This window comes from Ornithorhynchus anatinus, chromosome X1 (genome assembly GCF_004115215.2).
Source record: "Ornithorhynchus anatinus isolate Pmale09 chromosome X1, mOrnAna1.pri.v4, whole genome shotgun sequence".
NCBI classification, from domain to species: Eukaryota; Metazoa; Chordata; class Mammalia; order Monotremata; family Ornithorhynchidae; genus Ornithorhynchus; species Ornithorhynchus anatinus.
In genome coordinates, this window is record NC_041749.1 from 90,626,252 (window position 1) to 90,650,134 (window position 23,883).

General features: G+C 45.0%; 1 protein-coding gene across 1 annotated transcript in view; it reads right to left on the bottom strand.

The window, feature by feature from the left end:
* Positions 1-23,883, bottom strand: part of PRKAR2A (protein kinase cAMP-dependent type II regulatory subunit alpha) — a 149,491-nt gene that overhangs the window by 27,491 nt on the left and 98,117 nt on the right. Inside the window, exons 3-6 of the mRNA XM_029050513.2 lie at positions 21,406-21,458; positions 15,025-15,108; positions 9,806-9,912; positions 1,717-1,870 (exon numbers count right to left, since the gene is read on the bottom strand). Coding sequence (XP_028906346.1) covers positions 1,717-1,870; positions 9,806-9,912; positions 15,025-15,108; positions 21,406-21,458 — 398 coding nt within the window. The remainder of the gene's footprint in view (positions 1-1,716; positions 1,871-9,805; positions 9,913-15,024; positions 15,109-21,405; positions 21,459-23,883) is intronic.

Sequence of the window (23,883 nt, forward strand, 5' to 3'; positions counted from 1 at the left end):
AGTTAATTAGGTCAGACACAGTCTCTGTCCCACATGGGAGGGAGAACAGGTATTGAATCCCCACTTTACGGTTGAGGGAACTAAAGCACAGAGAAGTAAAGTGACTTGCCCAAGGTCACACAGCAAGCAATTGGCAGAGCTGGGCCACTTGTCAGCTGTGTGACTGTGGGCAAGTCACTTAACTTCTCTGTGCCTCAGTTCCCTCATCTGTAAAATGGGGATTAAGACTGTGAGCCCCACGTGGGACAACCTGATTCCCCTAGGTCTACCCCAGCGCTTAGAACAGTGCTCGGCACATAGTAAGCGCTTAACAAATACCAACATTATTATTAGAACCCAGGTCCTCTGACTCTCAGGCCCATGCTCCTTTCACTAGGCCGTGCTGATCACAGAAAACAACACTGCATAGAGCCAGGAAGAAAGTTCTGCTGAGAGTACCACCCTCCAGATGTCCAGTGAAACCTAAAGGTTAAGATAAGAGAATGAGACAGCTAACAGACTGCACACTCCAAAAATAGGATGCCTGAATATACACATCCATACACACACACATGACAGAGAGAGAGAAAAAGAGAGAGAGAGTATGCCAGTCATGTCATTTCAAGGTCTCTTATTTTAGATCTGTAAGTAGCTTATTTTTCCAGAGAGGATATATTTGGCAAGATTCAATTAGCTTAGGAAAAACAAAGTCTCAGAGGGTAGAGAGGAAGATATAGAACCTGTAGGTCTGCCTAGGGTGGTGACAGTGCAGCCTAGTGGAAAGAGCATGAGGCTGAGAGTCAGAAGACCTGGATTCCAACCCCAGCTTTGCCCCTGGGCTGCCGTGTGACCCCGGGAGAGTCACTTCACCTCTCTGGGCTTCAGTTTCTTCATCTGTAAAATGGGGATAACACATCTGTTCTCCTTACCTCTGAGACTGTGAGCCCCATGCGGGACAGGGACTACAGCTGATCTGGTTAGCTTGGATCTCAGCCAAGTGCTTCAGATAGAATAAGTGCTTAATAAATACCATTTTCAAAAAAGCTAACGGAAACAGCTCGTGACACATCCCTTTAATATAGGGCGGTGGCTTTGGCGATGGGGTCCTGGAGCAGCCCTAGGTGGTACAACCAAAGATGGTGTTCAGGGCACACACCCAAACAAGGTCACTCATCTAGCATCACAGTTCCCTGTGGACTTTCTGAACTCCAGATCCTGAACAAAATGCCAACTAAGATCAACTCTATCCTGTCTCCCCAGTTCCTCTTTGTAGTTTCTAGTCACTCCTTTCCTCACCTACTACGTTCTGCTGTTGTGAAATTAATAATCAAAGATAAAGTAATGCTTGTGCACACCGAAGGGCTCTGGAACCCTTGGAGAATGAAACCACTGGCTAAGCCTTCTATCAGATCATTTACAATGGTCTTCTATGACAGGAGGGGTTTGGGATGGTTCTCATGCTAAATTATGGTTACCTGTGCCTCTTCTCGTTGACACAAACAGGGAATGATAATTAAAGCTCCAGCTGCCAATAAAGTGATAAGTCCCGGGCTTGTCAATGTATCTGGAATTATGGTTTATTGACCAACCATTTTAGGGAAGTAGAAAACTGCATTAGCATGAAGACTTCATATGCTGCTTGACAGAGCCAGCAAGAGATTTACTATGGAGCTGAATGGACAAGGACGCAGACTGGGATACGCCACTCACAAATGAGAGTAATTTTCTCATACTCACCAATCCCCAAAGAGCACCTTCTGTTATGGCTACAATGGTAGCAGCTCTCGGAGTGTTGTACATCAAGGCCAGTTCTCCAAAACTTCCATGGTTATCATAGCGGCCAACGCAGCGATCTTCAGACTCTCTTGATACCAAAATATCATACAATCCACTGGAATCCAAAAAAAACCACAAAAAAACACAAACAAAAAGGACGAGTAATCTATCAGCATGAACGGTGTCGGAAAAATCAATTAGAGAACTCTCATCTCAAGGTGTGTACAGGATGTACGCATGCCATACCCGCTCTGCTTCGTCAGGCCTATCATCAAAGATCAACCCTCGTCAGGCAAACTCGCTTCAGAACGAAACTCCTTTTTTGTTCACCACTTCTCATTCCCGGCAGGATTCTTTCTTAAAATTTTACAGCTAGAACGCCCCAGTTTTGTTTCTAAAATAGCATCTTGGGTTTCGACCTAACTAAAGCAATCATTCAGTAGAAGTAGAGGCTTTTACAATATCTGTGCTGGCTTCTCCCTATTTACTTGGCCTCCTGTCTTTCACTATCTGCTTTCTCTCTCCATTCATTTCCTTCCTGCCTTCTCACTGTGCTCTTAGCATCTACCCATACATACGCAGCGTATATTTGTGAGTAATCACTGAAGACTACATATTATTAGACTCGGACTTTTCATGACAGGACCCCTTCCTCTGCCCACACATATTTTGAATTAGTGAGGCTTTACTGTGGCTGCATTTTCTGTACCTACTGAGTTTCTCTTGTATTTGTACCTGCTAAACTTTGTGGTTCGTTTCTTTAGTTTCTCACTGGCTCTGTTTCTGTCTTTCTTCATCCTTGTTTCTTTATGATGTTGTGCGCAAGTTGCCTATTTCTCCTCCTCCCAGGCTTCCCTGTTTTGGTCTTTTGTGCCTCTCATCCATGGTTCATTTTTTTCCTTGTTTCTCTGGCTCTTTACTGACAAATTTTTCTTCCCCCACTTTTTCTGGCAACATTGGTCAGGTGTTCCCCGTGTTTGCTCTCTACATTCCCTTTTAGTTCTTTCTTCCAGGAACTACATTTCTTTATTTGATTCTTCCTAGTTTGTTTTCTAGGACCTGTTTCCTCCTATTTTCACCAACTAAACCAGCTTTTCTGGTTATGCTCACTTATGTTCTCTCCCTTACACCATCATGAATTGCCCCTACATTTCAGTCCCCATGCTCTCATCTATCTTCCACTCCGCTCTCTGCCTCTCTACTCTGATCCCATCTCTTTGAGCAGAACAGTTAAATCACCAGCTCAGAGATGGAGCATGTCACTGGTTTGCCAGGCAGGTCAAAGAATGGGAGGGAGTGTGAATAGAGAACGAAATTTTCAGTTACTGATACATCCTGGTTAGGAAATAATGTAAAGCATATAGCTTCAATCCCAAGTCCAAAGAGAGACCAAAATAATATATCTTAAAAAGAGACTGATAGAGAGCCATAATAAATACTGCTCTGTGATCGAGCAATGCAGCGATACACAAATAAAAGATGATGGATTAGAAGTTATGTTAAACAAAACCTTATGTTACCATACTGGAAATCTTGCATTATTTGTTTCCAATCAAAGAACAGAGAGCTGCGGAAATGGGCTTTTAATCTCTCTATTGAAGTTAAAGAGAGTACTTCAAAGGTTGAAGGGGAAGGAGAGAGATTGAATGAGGTTTAAGCCAAGGTAAATTTAGCACAGGCTGCAAAACTAGTGTTACCTTACTCTTCTTCAAGACTGAGAACCTGCCAGAAGAAATTGATTACAGTGCTAGCGGCTTGGGCGGTGCCATTCACACTCTTGTCCCTTGCCAGGCATGTTTCACCTGGGGCACCAAGTGCAATCAACCACTTGTCTACTGTGTGACCTTGGGCAAGTCACTTCACTTCTCTGGGCTTGTTATCTCATCTGTTAAATGGGAATTAACACTGGGAGCCCCATGTGGGACAGGGACTGTGTCCAATCTGATTAGTTTGCATCTACCCCAGTGCTTAGTACAGTGTCTTAAATACAATGGAAAAAAAAAGTACCCTTGAGCAGAGCACTATACTTACTATGATTATTAGGAACCTGGGACAGTAAATCAGAGCCTGTAGATATGGCACCTGCCCTTGAGTAGCTTACATCCAAGTCTGGGAGATACACATGGAATAATTTACAGCTCAGATGAAAGAGAAAAAGGGGATCTGTACATGAATTAATGCTTAAGTAATGGGGTATGTGGAAGAAGGGAACAGGTGGCCAGGGGTGTGGCACGTTACAAAAGGTACGTCTAAGTTTTTGCCATGTAGGATCCATTTACAGCTGAAAGGACTGCAGCAGAGGGCTGATGGTCCCCAGTGCCATAACCCAGTGGGTAGTTACCTGCTAGAAGAAATACTGGCATTAAAGTCAGCAGCAATATTGTGAAAAGGTGCTAAAAGATTCCTGTATGTACATACACATGCACCCTCAGTTCTGCCATAATGCGTGTTTCCCCTAGATATTTTGGCTACAACGCTAGATTAGAATGAGGGAACATCTTTTAACAATGAGAATCTGACTGGAAACAGCCTAATGCAGTATTGGAATAAATGGTTAAGGACAACATGTATTACTGAACACAGTGAGTACAAAGCTATAAAGCTTTGCCTTAACACAGGGTTCTGCAAGAACACAACCCCTGCTTTATAGAACTGGGGGTTGGGTGTGTGTGGGGGGGGGGGGGGGGTAATTGAGCAAATCGAGTTGGATACAGTCTCTGCCCCATGTGGGATTCATAGCCTCAATCCCCATTTCACAGATGAGGTAACTGAGGCACAGAGAAGTGAAGTGACTTGCCCAAGGTCACACAGCATACGAGTGGTGGAGCTGGGATTAGAACTCATGACCTTCTGACTCCCAGGCCAGTGCTTTTATCTAGGATAATAAATTACTTTTTTGTTGGTTATTTCCATTGATTTCAGCCTGAATTAGGATAATACAACTCCATCTGTAAAATCTAAGACACTTCCACAAGATTTTCAGAAAGCCAAGCCTCCTCAGGATTTAGCTACAGAACCATTTCTATTATTTGCAAAAGTATCCTGAAGGGTATTTAACTGATCACAGCTCTTAAACCAAGATCAAAACTGAAGTGCGTTCTCAAAACTATCATTAATGATAAGATTTGATACGTGGCCTCTTGCCATTTGCAAAGGGAAGAATTTTTGATGGTCAGTTTTGCAGCAAAGGTCTAAATCATGATTAATTTTCTGATTATACATTCCTTTCTCCTGTAATTGCTTCCATATCTAACCTAGGTTTTACCTCCAGTTCTTTCCTGGTTCCTCCCTAGAGTTGACACCACCACCCTTTGCCCTGTCCCAGAAGCCCATACCCATGACTTCTCAGTCTCCAAAAGAGAAGCAACATGGCCTAATGGAGAGAGCCCAGAGGTCTGGGAGTCAGAAGGACCTGGGTTCTAATCCTGCTCTGCCACTTGTCTGCTGTGTGACCTTGGGTAAGTCACTTCTCTTCCTCTGTGCCTCAGCTACCTCATCTATGAAATGGAGATTAAGACTGTGGGAGCCCCATGTGGGACATGGACTGTGTCCAGCCTGATTAGCTTGTATCTATCTCGGTGCTTAGTACACTTCCTGGTACATAGTAAGCACTTAACAAATACTATTAAAATGGTAAAACTCTAACATCCAACCTGTTGCTAAATCCTATTGTGTGTTTTTTTTCCTTCACAGCATTTTTGGAATCTACTCCTTCCTCTCCATCCAAATGGCCACCACCCTGATCCAGATGTCCATCACCTTCCTGACAACTCCTGAAGATGGTTCATTTCTGGTCTCCCTGCCCTCAGGCTCTCCCCTCTCCTATCGCTCTGCCGCCTCAATCCTTTCATATAAAATTGCTCTTCATGTCTCTCTCCACTCCTCAAATATCTTCAATAGCTACCTATTCTTCTCCATATCAGGCAGAAACTCCTGACCATCAGCTCTCTTTCTTTTACTTATACACTTTCCTCTCCAGCTAACACTCAGTCCCTCTCAAACTAACCTACTCACTGAGCCTTGTTTTTGTCTCTCCTGCCTGAGTCCCCCTGGCTGGCACTCCCTTTCCCTTCTAATCTGCCGGACCATACCTTTCCTACTCATTGATACATTTCTAAAATCCCACCTTCTCCAAAGGCCTTCCCTGATTAATTTTCCTTATCCCTCTAGGTCAACTATTACCTAAGCAATTTTGTGTCACCTCCACTTATGCACTCACACCTCCCCTTAGAACATCTGCAATCAATTTTCCTACGCAACTATGGTACTCTGTGGGTACTCATCCACATATCCATCCTTCCATTCTCTTCTTCCTCCGACATGTAATTTATTTTGTGTGTCTCCCCGAATAAACTGCAAGTTCCTTGCAGACAGGGATTGTGACTTCTAACTCTACTATACTCTCCAGAGCACTTAGTGCCGTGCTGTGCGCACAATAGGTGCTCAATAAATGATTGAAGACTGACAGTTGATTTAATTTCGACTACAAGTCTTTGTTGAATCAGTTTCTTAGCTATTGTGAATTCCATGCCCCCATGCCTAGAAGGTTAAAAAATAAATATGGCCTGGTAAATTTCATTCCAGTAAAGGATGGTATGAAAAATCACCAGGCTACTTGACATGCCTTCTGGCCCTGCATTACGCTTTGTCAGATAGGCACTGGGGCCAGGGTGTGCCCTCTTCCCACATTCCCGATGATTTAGTTGGTGTCTTAACCAAACCTGGAGGATCAATTAGGCCTCTCCCCAGTACCTCTAGACTGCCCCTTCCCACCCATAAACTAATAAAAATCCCTCCAGATCTCAAAACCCACTGTGCCTCCAGGGGCCAGCTTCTGGAGTAGTTCTAATCTGACCCTGAAATGGTCTTCTACAGAGGAGAAATGAAATTTAACCCCCTTAGTTACATAAATTATCAAAGGACATTTATATTATGAAAAGGAGGAAATGATATTCATTTTGGTCACAATATAATGTGACAGTGATGTATATCTTCTGGACTAACATGGCTATATAGCTATATATCTACCTAGATAGCTGTCCTTTGGGGTTAGAAGATAAAATTTTACCACCCGTGTAGTTATATATGCAAGTGTTCCTAAGACTAGTGTGAGACTGATAATCCATTCCAAACTTGTATATGTAAAACTCGTCCCTTCCTACACTTCTTCTGCTCCCTGCAGTGCTTAGAACCATTCTGGACCCTGCCTCTTGGTCAAGTGAGAGTCTCAAAGCCTTGGCTAAAAAAAAAAATGACCCCCATTTCTAACTGTTGTACACAGCTAAGCTTTACTGTCTGAAATGTTGCTTTACTGCATCTTTTAAGAGTTCTCTTTGATCCTTCTTGTTAAATTCTCCCCACTTCGACTCACTATTGAACAGCTGAATATCCTATCATCTACTGTCCTCATATGTCCCACCAGTAAAGGAGTGAAGCGAAGAACGTTGTCTTGATGCTGGATGACTAACCATCACTATGTAACTTTCTAGGCTGTCCCTTCTCAAAGCTGCCAAATCCAGTCCCTCCCTGGCATTCCTTGGCATTTAGGAAGTGCCAAGTACTATACTAAAAATAGTAGCAGGAGACACAATCCTTTCCTTCAGGGAGCTTACCATTTCATGGTGGATGCAATTATACATCAACCCATGTGCACACATACACAGTAGTACTCAATCCCTCCCCCCCACCCCCCGGGCAAAATAGTTATCTCCCCCCAAACACACACACACAAAATCAACTTTCAAAGGAGCAACAGGTAAATAAAACCGAGGGTCTGGCCAGACAAAAGAGCGAGTGCTGGTGGACCAGACCATCAGGCCTCCCCTCTCCAGGGAAGGGAACCATTGCAGATGGAGAATATATGATCCTAGGCAATGATATCACTGCATCAGATTGATGATCGATCGATCAGCCTGGTATTCTGTCTCCGATAGTGGTAACAGGAGGCTTAGAGAAACGGTGTAATGGATTTTCTCCTTGGCATCGACCTTAAGGTTTAAGACTGTACCATGTAACATCCCTAATTTTCCTGCTAGTAACCCATTAGGAACCACGAACCCAAGAATGTATCCAAATTTCTCCTGGAACTGACATCTTCTGTCTATACAACTTCCTATAGTAATGAATTCCATCTGTTTACCACCCACTGTGTGAAGAAGTGTTTCCTCTTGACTGCTTTGAAGATACGTCGTGTTTTAGTGTAGTGGGATTTGGAAAACAATTATGTGTTCGCCCTGTCCACATCATTCATGATTTTGTAAACAATTACCCTCTTGGCCTGTGTCTTTCACAGTCTGTAGCCCCAAAGAAGTGTCACCATTCTCCTGCTCATCTTGTTTGACCTTCTATACATGTTTTGCAGCTCTATTATGACTTTGCAAATATGGGATGACCAGAACTACACATTCTCTTCTAGGGAGAGGTGATCCACGGTTTTAGATCCTGGATACAAGATAACAAAATTATGTCTTTTTATTTCATTTGTGATCCCCTTTCTGATGATGCTGGGCTTTTCTGACTGCTGCTGCCACAGTGTGTGATTTAAAAGAGTGGTCAATAATGTCCCTGAAATCGTCCTGCATCATGACTATTAGCTCTGAGCACATAATCACATAATTGTAATTTGCATTTTTTTTCCCTAGATGCGCTTCATTACCTTACAGTTGCTCATAATGAAGCTCATCTGCTACTCTTCAGGCCACTTACTCTGTTTTATGAGGTCTTCCTGGAGTTTATTTCCATCTCCAACCTGACCAAAACCAACTTACTGCTATCCAACCACAAACTTTCCATATGCCACCTCACCTAAACCCTCTTAAATCAGAATTCGGTCCTCACCCCATACTGGCACTTAGAGGCTCTGGGACCCACTCTACTTGTCCCAAGCGATCACCTGCCTAAACTCCCTAGTAACCTTCCTCTCCCTTGATTATTAAGTCCACATCATCAACACCACCCTCTCCACCAAACTCAACTCCCTATCCCCTAGACCCTCCACTGCTCTTGCACCACCGACTCCAAGGGTTCTTTTCCTCCACTCCTGTGTTTGTGCGGCTGAGTGCTGGTGGCTGAAATCAGAGAAGCAACATGGTCTAGTGGATAATGTGTGGGCCTGGGAGCCAGAGGACCCAGGTTCTAAATCCTTTCTTCTTGACCAGTCTTCATTGCATTTTACTGATTGGAAAAGCTTAGGGGGGGGTCATCAGAAAAGTGAGTTTTCACTGCACATTCTCTCTTACAGGTCATATATAAAAGCGTTAAACCCAGATGCCTGACAGTTCTCTCTATTTACACTGAAATAGAGAGATATTTACACTCCACCTCCTATTTCCTATGTTTTAGCCAGTTTCTTATTCATGATGGAACATTCCTTCCAATCCCACGATTACTAAGTTGTTTTTTAAAGCCTTTGGAGTGAAACCTTGTCAAAGGCCCTTTGAAAAATCTAAATATACCATTTGCACAGAGTCTCCTCTATTCAGCGGTTTTTCATCCTTGTATTGGGGCCTCCTCTCCCCTTAGAGAAACCACGGTGTCTTTCTCCTGCCAGGTTTGGTTTTTCTACAGCCAGGCCTCCCTCCTTTCAGAGCTCGCCAACCATTTCGAACTGCCCCACATCTCTCTCTCTCTCTCACACACACACACACACACACACTCTCTCTCTCTCTCCCCCTCCTGCACACTTCGCTGGGCTCTGATGAATGCTTATTGTGCACCAACGCAGACCAAGAGAGACAACCACCCCATTCCATTCCTGTACATTTAGAAGGATTCTATAGATAAGGAGGGTGGGAAACTTTCTGGGAACAATCGGAGAAGGGTGAAGTCAAGTGGACTCTGGTAGACAAATGGAAATGTACTTGAATATAATGAGGCCTCCTGGTTATGCACTGGACAATCTTGTAACTCACATTCACCTTTGTTGGCCAACCTTCCTACCGCCTCACCGCCACCCCCCCCCCCCCAAAAAACACCTAGTGGAAACTTTAAATTGGGGATTTCTGTCAAATGAGGCAACAGGACTGTGCAATTACAAGGTTCAATTTCTTACCGTTCGATGACATAAAAGTTGTCTCCATCATCTCCTTGGTCAATCACATGTTCCTGCGGTTTCACCTTCCTCTCAAACATGGCATCAAGGACCTGAGACAACTGCTCCTATGGGTCAAACGGGGAGGAAAGAGGCTGCTTTCAATATTTAGCAGATAAAAGGATATTATGCCATTTTATACGTTCTCATAAAGGTGATTTGTAATTAGTAATCAAGGGGTGCCATCCAGGTTTCGTCTCTATGTCTCACGGCAGCGTGCAAATGGATTTTGGGATGACTTTCAAAAAATCATTTCTGCAGGTCAAAAATACATAAGAACGTAAGCCACAGATCCATGGTCCATCCAGCCCATTGTTCAATTTCTAATGATACCACAAAGGATACATGAAGGAACAGTGTGCTGTCCAGCCACAGGTGAGCCAAGGCTCCTCCTTGAAGATCCAGTTAGGAAAAAGCAGATTCTCCAGAACTTAATGATGCCTCTCTACTTGTTTGGTTTTGTTGTCTGTCTCTCCCTTCTAGACTGTGAGCCCGTTGTTGGGTAGGGATTGTCTCTATTGCCAAATTGTACTTTCCAAGTGCTTAGTACAGTGCTCTGCACACAGTAAGTGCTCAATAAATACGACTGAATGAACTTACTCAGCCTGGGAGAGTATTTTCTCTAGAACTGACAGACTGTAAGGTTTGAGATTTGCCTCCTAAATGCTCCCTAAGGGAAGTAATTGGCAATTTCGTAGGCTCCCGGCTCCTGCCAGCTCCCTAGGGGACAACCCAGAGACTTCTCTCCTTAGAAGACACTGCAACAGGCTGAAGAAATGCAGTTTTCAGGATTGGGTCTGGGGCTAGGACCGGACCAAGGTCCAAACAGAAGGCAGGCAGGAAGCCTTGAGTCTTTGCTGGCTGTGCCCGGCTTGTTGAAGCAGGAAGGGGCCCTGGGAGAGATGCCCAGAGAAGCCGCTTGGAGCCTGAAGCACACTGGGAAGCCCATGGCAGCAGGAGAGCTGGGTTGATGCCAGCTCTAGATGGGCTGAGCCACCTTCTGAGAAACCCAAGATGGCAGAACTCCAGTTTGGGGAAAAGGCTATGAAAGGAAAAGACTGCATTCTTTAAGAGAATTTTTACCTGAGGCTCTTGGCCTAGAACTGATACAGTTTAGAACACTTCAACTGCCTAGCCCTTGTTTGCACTTTCATTTAATGTTCCAACCTACACTTATTTGGGTAAAAAATTCTGTTTTCCCTTCTTCCTCCAGCATAAAAAGTAAGACACGTGTGTCAAGTTTTTTGGGCAACCGTGTTACCGGGAGAGGGAACAAAAGGCCCTTCAGGAAGGCAGCTATTTTTCAGCCATGGCTTTGGGTTAGACAATTGAACCCCGACCGATTCCAGTGCAGGCTGGGGGTGAGAAGGCATGGAGGAAGAGAGGGAGGGAGGGGGCACTTCAAATCAGTGGATGGTGGGAGAAACCACCATGTCATCTCAAAGTGCTCTAGCTGGGAAACACTCCCTAAAGTGGAGTGGAAATTTGGGGATCCTGAATTAATAATGTTGGTATTTGTTAAGCGCTTACTATGTGCAGAGCACTGTTCTAAGCGCTGGGGTAGACACAGGGGAATCAGGTTGTCCCACGTGGGGCTCCCAGTCTTAATCCCCATTTTACAGATGAGGTAACTGAGGCACAGAGAAGTTAAGTGACTTGCCCACAGTCACACAGCTGACAAGTGGCAGAGCCGGGATTCAAACCCATGACCTATGACTCCAAAGCCCGTTCTCTTTCTACTGAGCCACGCTGCTTCTCTAATTACAAAACACTGTCACATTCAGGCTGAGCAAAATTCTGGGATGTGCGGGCTGAGGTCAGACCTGGCACTGACTTAGGTAAAACATTCAAGGTGCTGTCACATGCCCTCCTCAATAGCTATCATTAGGGAGTTTTGGCTGTACCTTCTCACGCCCCTAACTTTCCTCCTAAAAGCCCATTATGGACCACTTACTCTTGAATTTATCCAAAGCCTTCTTGAACTTATTGATATTTTCTGCCAGCACAGCTTCCTGTGGCAATGAATTCCATATGCTAACCATCCCCCTGAGTAATATGATTGTAACAGCTACACAGCCACCCACAAGCACAAACACCACCCTGAACCCAGGTCTCCCACTATAGCACAATTCACATTTCCTGCCCATTCTTCTCTAGAGCATAGGGACTTGTGATCAATGTTAAACTTCCTTCCTCATTACAATTTTCCTTCAAACCATCAAGAATCCTCTCTCTCGGTAAAGTTTCAATTCCCAAAAAAGGGCTTTGTTTGCTCTGAATTAAAACACAGGAAACAGAAAGGGAAAAAAAATGTGGCTCTTGCACATTAGTACTCAGTGTTTATGATGCCCTGTGCTTTAAACCTTTTCTGTTCCTATTTTAACATGACTAATTATAGCAACCCTAAAAGGCACCATTATATTGGAGGCCGTGCTACCACCTTTTCATTGTATTCCTATTTTTTCCCTGAGTACATTTTTCCTAGGAGAAATTCCCAGTCTGCTCCCGGGTGTTCCTGCCCTTGTCAGGGTTCCCTTAATGCAGTCCCTGTCTCTTCTCCTGTTCCAGCTGGACTCTCCCCTGAGGCTGGCTCTGTTCCTCTTCTCTCTCCCTGCTGCCCTGATGGCTCCAGGCGCTCTGGCTCTGGCCCTGACCCTCCTGCCTCTCCATCTCTTGTTTTCTCTTCTCCCCTCTGCTCTTCCTCTTCGTTTTGCCTCCATCCTCTCAGACAGTCACCCCCTAAGAGCTCACCCTAAGACAATTAAAAGACCTTAAAGGTGATCCCGCGGAGACAACTTCAACTATATAGCTCTTAGCATCAAAGCAGCTTCAGTTCTAAGATGAGGTCATTTGTATTTAATCCTCTTTTTAAACATCTAAAATGGTGGTTACCTTGGTAATTGCGAACTACTATGCACGCTTAAAATAAAATAAGAGCACCAGCATAAGGAGCCAAGAGCTCAGTTATTTATCTCAGAGTATTTGATTCAAACAATGCCTCAGTGCCTCACTCTCACCTCCCGCCCCCTACCCACCACAGCAAGCTTTTCCTATCACCGGAGGGGACGCAATATACAAATATCAATTTGAACAAAGATCATTCTGTCGTCTGAAACTGGGAATCGTCTCTGTAAAAGTGAAATAAGATAAAGCTCCTCTCTTAAAATTAGCACAGCTGTAGTTGTTTAATAGAGTTATCTAGTCACTAGACTCAAGAGAACTCCACTGTTCTAGAACTTGAAACTTGTCTCATTCTTGGCTCCTGAAGATGACATTGCTTAAGGTGTGTCGCTTCCACCATTTGTATTGCTCAGATTGTGGATAGCAACTGCAGCCACTTCCTTCAGGGCCTGTTATTGTCTGTGGCTCTGCTTCTTCAACTCACGGTCCACATGGGTTTGCTCAAACTCAATTAGCCCATCTTTGACTGCTTTATACCGGCACAGTCTGTCTGCTTCGGCCATCCCCGGCTACCAGGGTTGATGTTCCACAGCTTCAAAATATAATGTGATTAAGCAAGCCGAATATCAAGTGACCTTTACTGATGATATTATCTGAGGGGCAGGATCGGCATTCGGTGAGAAGAGACGGGGGACAGGACTCCATTCCCAATCACTCTTTGCCCACTAAGGTTGGGGATGTCCAAGAACAGCACCTCCCCGCCACCCCCAAACACAAGCACAATATCCATAGGGCAAGGCTGTGGAGAAGGCTCCTATCCCTGCCCCTCCTGACATAGTTCCTGCAACCCGGCCAGCTGCTAGGACCTCAGACTCTGCCCAGCAAGGGGCTACCAGATGAGGAGCATTTCACCTTTTCAAGAGTTATGAGGCAATTCCAGAAACCCCTGCACCGGTAGGAATTCCCACCTACAGTCTCCTAGGTAGCTAAACTATGTGCGGCAGGAGTGAGTGCTTCCCAGTGCTCTGAATCCCATCAGATTTCCTCCCACTCCCTTGCCCACTCGGAAATCCCTCTGCAGGCTCAGTCCATGGTTCAGGCTTTCTGACTATATCCCGGGGAGGCCTCTAAATTCCCACAGGCCCCAATCGAGGTCACATCACCTCGCTTTCGACTGCTGTTCCATACCTGTTCTCCCTCCCGCTTAGACTGTGAGTCTCGTGTGAGACACTGAGTCCGAATATACTATATCCCAGTGCTTGGCACATAGCAATCACTTAAGTCCCTCAATTAGTGTTATTCTAAAAGGATTATTCCTTCTCTTGATCATCAACTGGCAGGAGGTAGTATCAGTCAACATTTCAGCGTTTTAGTCACCATCACACAACGTAATTTGTCCTACTCCTCCTGAGACATGAAGGAAAGGCAAGGTTTATGTTTCCTGTTGGTTATAGGGACTTGCTAATAGCAATACTTGTTACCCTCTATCCCAGAGTGACACCAGGAGCAGCTCTAGGCTTCGGTTTTGACTGCTTTCCAAGGCGCATTTAAATGGGCTCTGGGGTGGGGATACGAAAAGCAAAGCGGACCCTATCCACCATAGTGATACTCTGCATTTGAAAAGGAACCAGAAGGTGCTACAAGTTGCTTGACGTGGTTCCAATTTTACATCTGTTTTCTAGGCACAGAAGGCATCGCTTCTACAAGAGGACAGTAGTCTTCCTGCTTTCCCAAAACTCCGGGTGATCCAGAAATCATGTTGTGACAGCTGCTGTTTCAATGGAAAGAAGGGGATGATGGAAAATAGTTGGAACACCAGGTAAAATTCAAGTTGGTGAGAGACTCCCCACCCCAAAATAAAGCTTCTTTCATTTCAGATTTTAGCTCTATAAAGCTTGAACTGTGACCTGTTTCTCTGACATTACCCGCACTTTTGTCGGTCGTCAGCAGCTCATGTTGGCTCCGTTTAAAATCAGTTTCTCATCAGCAATGCATTTTGAATAAATACCTGCTATGCACTGGTTGTCTTTGAAATGCTTCTGAGGCCTCCACAAGATCCTGTCATCTGCCTGACCCAGCATTCCTGGCACAACTCCCTCGTGTTACCACCAATTCATAGCTGCATTTTAACTATATTTCCCTGAATTCAGCCATCCAGTCCTATCCAAATTTCCTAACGAAAACACACGCTATAGCCAAACAGGACCATTTGGATGACCGACAGGGGAGAAGCTAACAGACCGTCGCGGCTCAAATCATTTGGAAAAAATCAATGTTACCTGATCTAGGTTTTTGAAGAGAAGAATATCTTTGCAAGCCTCCTGAAGTCTGCATCTCTGTTCATCAGTTTTGGGATGAACTACCTGCAAAACAAATGTTAATGAGCAGCATTAGGTCCTCGGTGTGGCTTTGGTATTCTTTTAAAGTAAGAGCACACACTGGAAAAAAAAAACCCAAGTACAACAACCTGGCACGTTTCTTTCTATTTAAAAGTGCAAAAGAAGACTTCTCAAAACAAGGGCAGTTAGAAACTCTAATGAAATTACAGGGAGTTGTCGAATTTTTGCACACCATTGCAGCTCCTGAGAGCAGCAGGACCCAGGACCTGGAACGTTTCCCTCAAACAAATCCGGCAGCCTTCCAGAGCCCTGGTTCCAGTCCCTTTCCTGCAAAGTTGTCCTTGGTCCTGGAATCACAACAGTACCCTGAAGCTATAGCCCAGAGCAGTGGCTCCAGATCCAAGACTACATACCCGGCCCTTTGCTTTGAGGCTAAAACTCTCCTTTTGCTACTCTATTATCTATGATGGCCCCTGGAAATATGGCCCCAGCCCCCAGCCTTCTCAAGCCTATCCCTCTGAGACTGGATTCCCAATCTATCTCAGGAAGATGCCCCTTCCCCTTCATCCCATTTTCCTCCCCACGACAGGCTCAGAAGCTGGCACCTGTCTTCTTGGACGCAGTCACATATGCTGTTGTTTGGCTAATTCAAATCTCATGAATATCAAGTGTGAAGTTTTTGTGTCCACTGGATTTCCATTAGCAGGATTTTTCTGTATGGCTGATGTATGGGGGCAAATTGTAATTTGAAAATACAGGGGAAAAATGTGTTTTTCATGGGAATGAGGGCTATGGAAGTTAAAAGCAGGAAATTATTTCAATAGCGTCTCCTCCCTCCACTACTACGGATCTCTTTGGGGTACTAGGACAGGAAACACCTGAGAAAATCAGGTCACGTTAACAGCTATAGTCTCAACAGAATCCCAAGTTTCAAAAAATTGTACATGGGGATAAATTGTTGGGTAAAGGCCTGCAAACGATTTGTGAACAAGAAAACATATTCAAAATTGAACCTGGGAAAAATGACTACTGACCTCATTTTCTTGTTTAAATAACCATTCACTGTCTTATCAAATCAAACTGTCACACTGTAAACTCATTACGGGCATGGAATGTGTCTGCTAATTATGTTGCATTGTACTTTCCCAAGTGCTTAGTGTAGTGCTCTGCACATAGTAAGCTCTCGATAAATACCATGGATTGATGGATTGTTTGAGTAGTAGACAACACAGTCCCTAGGATCAGAAATTCATCAGATGCTACTTCCCCAAATCAGGGTTGGATTGCTTCTTCAGAACAGGCTGTAAATAACCTGATTACCTTGTATCTATTCCAGAAATTAGAACAGTGCTTGGCACATAGTAAGTGTTTAACAAATATGATTATTATTATATCATCATTAACACACCCAGCACTCCCTGGCCCTGATCCCAACCCCAGCCATCCTATCGAACAAGGCACAAGAGTCTAGAGTGACACGTGAGCTAAGACTAAGCTAACGAGAGGTGTGGGATTCCCTTCTGGGGGTGGGGGAGGTAAGGGGGGCATTGGGGGAGGGAGGGTGTTCCTCAATGCAACCAGGAACCCTGGGTGCAACTGCTGGGTGCCACAGGTTCTGCTGGAAATCAGTCCTGGGTGGGGCTCAAATAGAACAGAGCCTGAGTCTTTAGCCATGGTAGGGCTCTTCTTGTCATCCCATAGTACCCAGTCATGTCCTCTTGATGAATCGTTGCGAGACAAGGGAGCAGTTGTCCCCATCCCCAGCTCAGTCACCTCTATCTCCTCCCAACATTTCTCTAGACTGTAAGCTCATTATGGGCAGGGACTGTGTCTGTTTATTGTTATACTCTCCAAGCACTTAATACAGTGCTCTGCACACAGTAAGTGCTCAATAAATACAACTGACTGACTTCTCATCTTGGTCCCCAAATGCTGTTAGCCATTTCCAATAAGGACTATTACCCCAGTTGGCTGATCGCTGAAGGATAACATCCTATAGCTAGAAGGGACTTCAAGAGGTCAACTGTTCCTCCCTCTGATTCAAGGCAAGTGAATGCCTAAACCACCTACATCATCCCGCCTCCACTATTTGTCAGCTGTGTGAGTTTGGGCAAGTCCCTTAACTTCTCTGTACCTCAGTTACCTCATCTTCAAAATGGGAATTAATACCGTAAACCCCACGTGGGGCAACCTGAATACCTTGTATCTACCCTAGCGCTTAGAACTGTGCTTGGCACATAGCAACTGCTTAACGAATACCACTATTATTATTACTATTATTATAAGCATATCCATCAACTAAGTTCATCTCCTCCGACCTCTAATTACTCTCTCCCACCTGCTAGGTACGACCCCCTCAGAGAGGCAACAGTGGCAACTGTCACCGGGAGATTGGGACTCTGAGGCCAAAGCCATCAGCTTGGCCCCCAAGATTTTAGGGCTGCTTCGCCAGGCCCTCCCAGTAAGAAGGGGACTGGCCAGAATCCGGACCTGCACTGTGACTCCAGCCTGCGGCTCTCTCCTGGCTCCGGCCTAAAGTGCAGAGTGGGCATTCCAGCCCACCCAGCCCACCTCAGGCCTTGGCCGGCCCCAGCCTCAGCATGACCCCGGCACCCCAGCCTGTGCCCATCCCTGACACTGAGTGAGAACGGGCTCTCTCCCTGACCGCTTCCCATATGAGTCCCTCTAGCCTTGGCATGCGTGAATGCCCTCCGTCCAGGCCCTAGATGTGCCCTGTGTATTTCCTTCCCTAGCCCCGTGTCTGAGTGCCCTCCTCCCGGCCTTAGCCGCCCACGGGTGTGACTACATGTGCCCATCAGCTTAGTATCCATGTGTGTCTATGTTATCTACCTCCTCAGCCCCCAGGGGAGGGAGGTGGTGGGAGAGGGGGTGGTGGGTGTATGTGTGGGTGTGCGTGTCCCTCTGTTTTTTCCCCAGCCCCACTCCCCTCCCCAATTTTGCTCCTAATGCTAGTAGCAACAGTATGTATTATGCACCAACCAAATCCAATGTGCTGTATTAAGCACTTAGGAAAGTACAACATATCTCCTGCCCATAGGGAGCTTATACGCTAGTCGGAGAATGAAATTTAAAACTATTCACGAACAAAATGAAAACAGAAAAAATAAAACTGAAAATGGAATTGAAAATACACATATACCCAGGTGCCGAGGACCGGTATAAATAAACCCATAAGAACTAGAGGTGGCTGTTGGGAGGGAGGTAGGACAGGTATTTTTTTTAAATGGTATTTATGTGCCAGGCACTGTTGTAAGCGCTGGGGTAGAGAAGCAGCGTGGCTCAGTGGAAAGAGCACGGGCTTTGAAGTCAGAGGTCATGAGTTCGAATCCCAGCTCTGCCACTTGTCAGCTGTGTGACTGTGGGCAAGTCACTTAACTTCTCTGTGCCTCAGTTACCTCATCTGTAAAATGGAGATTAAGACTGTGAGCCCCACGTGGGACATCCTGATTCCTCTGTGTCTACCCCAGCGCTTAGAACAGTGTTTGGCACATAGTAAGCGCTTAACAAATACCAACATTATTAAACAAACTAATCAGGTTGGACACAGTCCCTGCCCCACATGGGGCTTGCAGTCTTAATCCCCATTTTGCAGATGAGGCAACTGAGGCCCAGAGAAGTGACTTGCCCAAGGGTACACAGCAGGCAAGTTAGGGAGCCGAGGTTAGAATCCGGGTCCCCTGACTCGCAGGCCCACGCTCTTTCTGCTAGGCCCCGCTGCTTCTCCTAGTACTCCTACCGGACTAATACTTGGGAGAATACAGTCGAAATTAATATACATGATCCTTGCCCTCAAGGCTCTTGCAATCGGACACAAACCAATTTCAGATAGGAGGAAGTAATAGAGTATATATGAGATATGCCCGTAAAATTAATCCGAGAAAGCCTCCCAGAGATGTAACTTGTAGGGGCTGGGGCCAGGCCGGGGGCCAAGGAGATAAAAAGTGATGCTCCAGAGGTTATGGAAAGGGAAAGGTCAGCAACAAATGACTACGGTACTGGGTAATGGGGCTAAGAAAGGACTGCCATGCTAAAGCTGTGGCAAATTTAGGCTGCCACGACAGTAGGCTTTCCAACTGGGAAAATTCCCAGATCACCAGACCTGGCTTCCAGATCATCAGGCAAATGAACTGATGTCTGTTAGGCTAGTCCAACTCTGGGAGGAAAACAAACAAATGAACAAAAAAACCTCAAATCCTACAATGCAAGGCTCAGTTTCAACCAAAAGTTTTTGATTTCATTTAAATAAAAAAAGTGTTAAAATCTTGATAATTAATTCCTAATCTGGTCAACATCCAGGGCTGCAGCAGAATAGGTAAGAGTAAGTAAGAAAGCTTTGGTTTGGTTACAATACATAGAAAACACTCTGGAATTAAAAACTGTAAAAGTCAACATTTTTAGCCAAAATGCCCATGAAAGACCCCTAACGTAATAAATGCTATTCGTTTCAAAGCCAAAGCCAAACATAAAATAGCTACAATTCTTTGTGGGGACCGTAAAATCTGTACATTCCTAGCCTTTTGCCCTTCCCTTTACTTTGTTGCTTAAATTGTTTGTGGGGGTCGACTGAACCTTCCTCCGGTGCCCCCCCCCCTTCCTGCTGGCTGTTCCATGTGTTCCCTCTCTTCCTACCCGCTCCCACCTCCTGACCACCCAGATTCTTTCCTGCCTGTTTGTGTTCCCTGCCTGCCCCCGCCTCCCGACCCCCCTCCTACCCTCTAGTCCTCCTTGCCTTTCTTTCTCCTTCTCTTCCCACCCTTTTGTCCCCTCCTTCTGACTCGGCTTTTGGGCTCTGACTTTCTCTGGTTTTCTTCCTGCCCTTCTCTGCTGGATTGTTTCTTCTTGACTTTTCCTACCCCATTTGCTTCCCTCTCTGCTTTATCTCTCCATTCAGATTTTTCTCCTCCTATTTATTTCTCTTGTTCAGCTTTCTCTCCCCACTCATAATAATAATAGTAATACTAATAGTAATTGCATTATTTGTTCAGTGCTTAATGTGTGTCAAGTACTGTACTAAGCCCTGGGGTAGATACAGGACAATTAGGTTGGACAGAGATTCCGTCCCAAATGGGGCTCACATTCTTGTCTTCCTTACTTGGCTTTTGCTCCCAATAATCCATCAATGGTATTTATTGAGTGGTTACCGTGTGCAGAGCACTGTACTAAGCATTTGGGAGATTACAAAATAACAGAGTTGGTAGACACATTCTCCGCCCACAGTCTAGAGGGGGACAATAATAATAATAGCCATTATTATTTTTACAGTGGTATTTGCCAAGTGCTTACTATATGCCAAGCACTGAACTAAATGCTGAGGTAGATACAAGACAGTCAGGTCAGACACTCCCTGTTAATAATAATAATGTTGGTATTTGTTAAGCGCTTACTATGTGCTGAGCACTGGGGTAGACACAAGGGAATCAGGTTGTCCCAGGTGGGGCTCACAGTCTTAATCCCCATTTTACAGATGAGGTAACTGAGGCACAGAGAAGTTAAGTGACTTGCCCACAGTCACACAGCTGACAAGTGGTGGATCCGGGATTCGAACTCATCACCTCTGACTCTAAAGCCTGTGCTCTTTCCACTGAGCCACGCTGTTCCACATGGGGCTCACAGCCTAAGCAAGCAGAAGGGAGACAGGCATTGAATCCCCATTTTCCAGGTGATGAAACTGAGCTACAGAGAAGTTAAGTGACTCGCCCATGGTCACGCACCAGGTTAGAGGTAGAGCTGGGACTAAAATCCAGGTCTTCTAACTCCAAGGCCCAAGCTCTTTCCACTAGGCCACTGCTTCTATTCTATTCTGGGTATGCTTTTCTCTCCGTACCACTCAGCTTTTTTTCTTACTCTCATCCTAACAATGCTGCTCCTCTCTGTTAACTCAGATGTGTCCTCTCTCTTTCTTGCTTGGCATTCTCTCTCCATTCAGCTTCCTTCTTACTTTCTTACGGTGCCAGCCTCATGTGATCATTCATACAAAGAGTATCTGTGGATAAACGCTGATAAGCGGTACAGATTGCATAGTTTTAGTTTTTAAAGTGCTCAATTCTGGAGTTTTGCAATGCCTGTACTACAACCTCAAAGTGCTTCTAAGTGGTTCATTTTCAGACAGAACTGCCATTTCAGCAAACCTGAACAAATTATTAATTTCAGAGAGTAGGACAAACCTTTCAAACTTATTTTCCCCCTCTAATACATCCTGACTAAAACTTTCTTAGTTCTGGTATTCTGGGAAAAATAAACCAAGCAGTTTGCAACCTTGGAAGCCAAATATTTGCCAAAAGTGATTCGGTTGTTTCTTACCCTTGGTTCTGAATCTTCTTCCTCCTCATCTGGGTTGAAGGCTTCAGCACAAACTTAACAGAGAGAAGAAAAGAAATGAAAGTGTTACACTTGAATTTTCCATTATATGATAAATGGGGCAGGGGAAGGTATGTTTTCCCCTCTAATACAAAATAAGCAGTAGTGAAAGAGCTTAACAGTGAGCCCATTTATGGTTTGAGCCATAATACTGTTATTACGAAAACCCTTGAAATGAAATACAGCACACAAAGAAGCCTAATTAGCACATCCTTCATTACCTCATTTCTTTCACATTACAGAATGCTTTTTGCTCAAGTTTCTTATTTGAATAATATTCAAACCCAGTTTTTTAAAATAAAATTTTTTGATATTTATTAAGCATTTATGATGCATCAAGTGCTGTTGTAAGGTGTTGAGTAGATACAATTAATCAGGTTTGACACAGTCCCTGTCTCGCATGGGGCTCACAGTAAGGGGGAGGGAGAACAGGCATTGAATAGTTACTATGTTAAAATGTTTTTCTGACTTGCACTTCATCCTGAGAAACAGACTAAGAAAAAAATAGCAGAATTCTGTCAAAACAGTTGAAAATATCTAGAGCTGATTTCCCAAACCACAAATGTGCTAGAAAGTAATTCCCACCCAAAACCGAACCTTGGTAGAGGTTTTCTAAAACACAAGAAAAAAGCCAATGTGTCTCCAAGTCATTATTACACCCAAAGAATGCCATAAAGAGGACAAAAAAAAAGTGCTCATAAATTTTCACTAAAAAAGGTACTTCAGTGTCACCAATACAGGCCAATGATTTTTCTTCATCTCACAGTTGCAATTAATGGAAAGGGTCCATAAAACTATTTGGTCCGTGGACCACTTCAAAGGCTCCAAAGACTCTGTTGATCATCTACTTCAAGGGTTTTCGATTTTCTTTTTAGAGAAACCAAATCCCTGCAGTCTCCTATGTTTCACTTGAGGAATCCCATGTCCACTTCTTGCACTAGAGCCTACAACTGAGGGCACCGGACAGAATAATAATGAATGAAATTGATAAGAAACCATCAATGTTACCAATTGAGTCCAGTGTACTAAGTGCTTGGGAGAGCACGATGCAACAAAGTTGATAGCAGCCACGTTCCCTGCCCACAAGGAGTTCACAGCCTAGAGAGGGGACTAATCACAATTAATAATAATAACTGTAATATTTGTTAAGCATTTACTATGTGCCAAGCACGGTACTGAGCACTGGGAGGTATATACAGGACCATCAGATCAGACACAGTTCCCCACAGGGATCGCAGTCTACAAGGGAGGGAGAAGAGGCATTGCGTCCCCACGCCCAGAGGGGTCAAGTGACTTGTCCAAGGTCACCCAGCAGGATCAGAACCCTGTTCTCCTGACTCTTCGTTCTGTGATCTTTCCACTAAGCCCCACTGCTCCTCTGCATCCCAGAAGCAGAGAAAGAAGAGAAGGTGTTCCTGTAGCTGTCATTGCCACCATCCTCCCAGGAGCTGGGCCCCTGGGACCACAGGACCACTCTGTGTCTCTGTCCAGAGCACCGCGAGAACTTAAAAAAGGAGTCGGCCACAGCAGTAGCAGTTCCTTTTCTCATCAGCCCGGGTTGCTGCTGCTGCTGCTACTTCTGGACGGGTGGGATCGGTAGTGTTCTTGCCTCGCCACGGAGCCCAGCAAGAGGCAGCTAAGGAGCAGCCGGGAGGAGCTAGTGCTGCTGAGCCTCGGCTCTAAGGCACTAAAGTGCCCCAGACTGGAAGTCAACCTCTGATCTACTCTGAGCCCATCCAGTGGCGAGGCGACCCTCGGAGATCTTGGGTGCCGGTCACCAACACTACTTCAATGTCAATGACTCAGAGATCAGGGAGCTTCTCGAAGAAAAGCAAGGAATACATCACTGACATCTTGCAGCCCCTTGTGATCCTGAAGAAAACCTGCCCTAAGCTGCGGATCAAATGAAGGGGTGTGGGGCGCCAGAGCCGGATGCCCACCCTGACGAGATCCAGGCCAACTCTGAATGCTCCCAACACAAGGCTTTCGATCCAAATTTACAGATTCTAGAGCCACCCTTATACATCATCCCAGAAAAAGAGGGTTACTAGAAGAGACTGAAACACTTTAACTATTTTCTGAGTACACCTGTCACTTTCAGGGTAAAGCCCTTAAAGGAACAGAGAACCTAAAAGGAGTGAGGATAAGGCCCTCCGATCTAGCCTCTGAGAAGTGGCCACCATTATCATAGCCATTAAGAAAAGTCAAGATTCTGGATATGCTGGCTGGCACACCTACCAATAGTTTCAGGGAAGAAGGGAGGAAGGGAAGAATGTATGGCTTAGATGTTACACTGGCTTCGGCTCAAAAACACTGAGGTGATGCCTCAGGACACCAGACCCTGCTATCGCTAACTAAGGTGAGAAAGTTCACTGCGGAGTAGCATCTCACTACTTTCTATCACTGGCAAAATCTCAAACA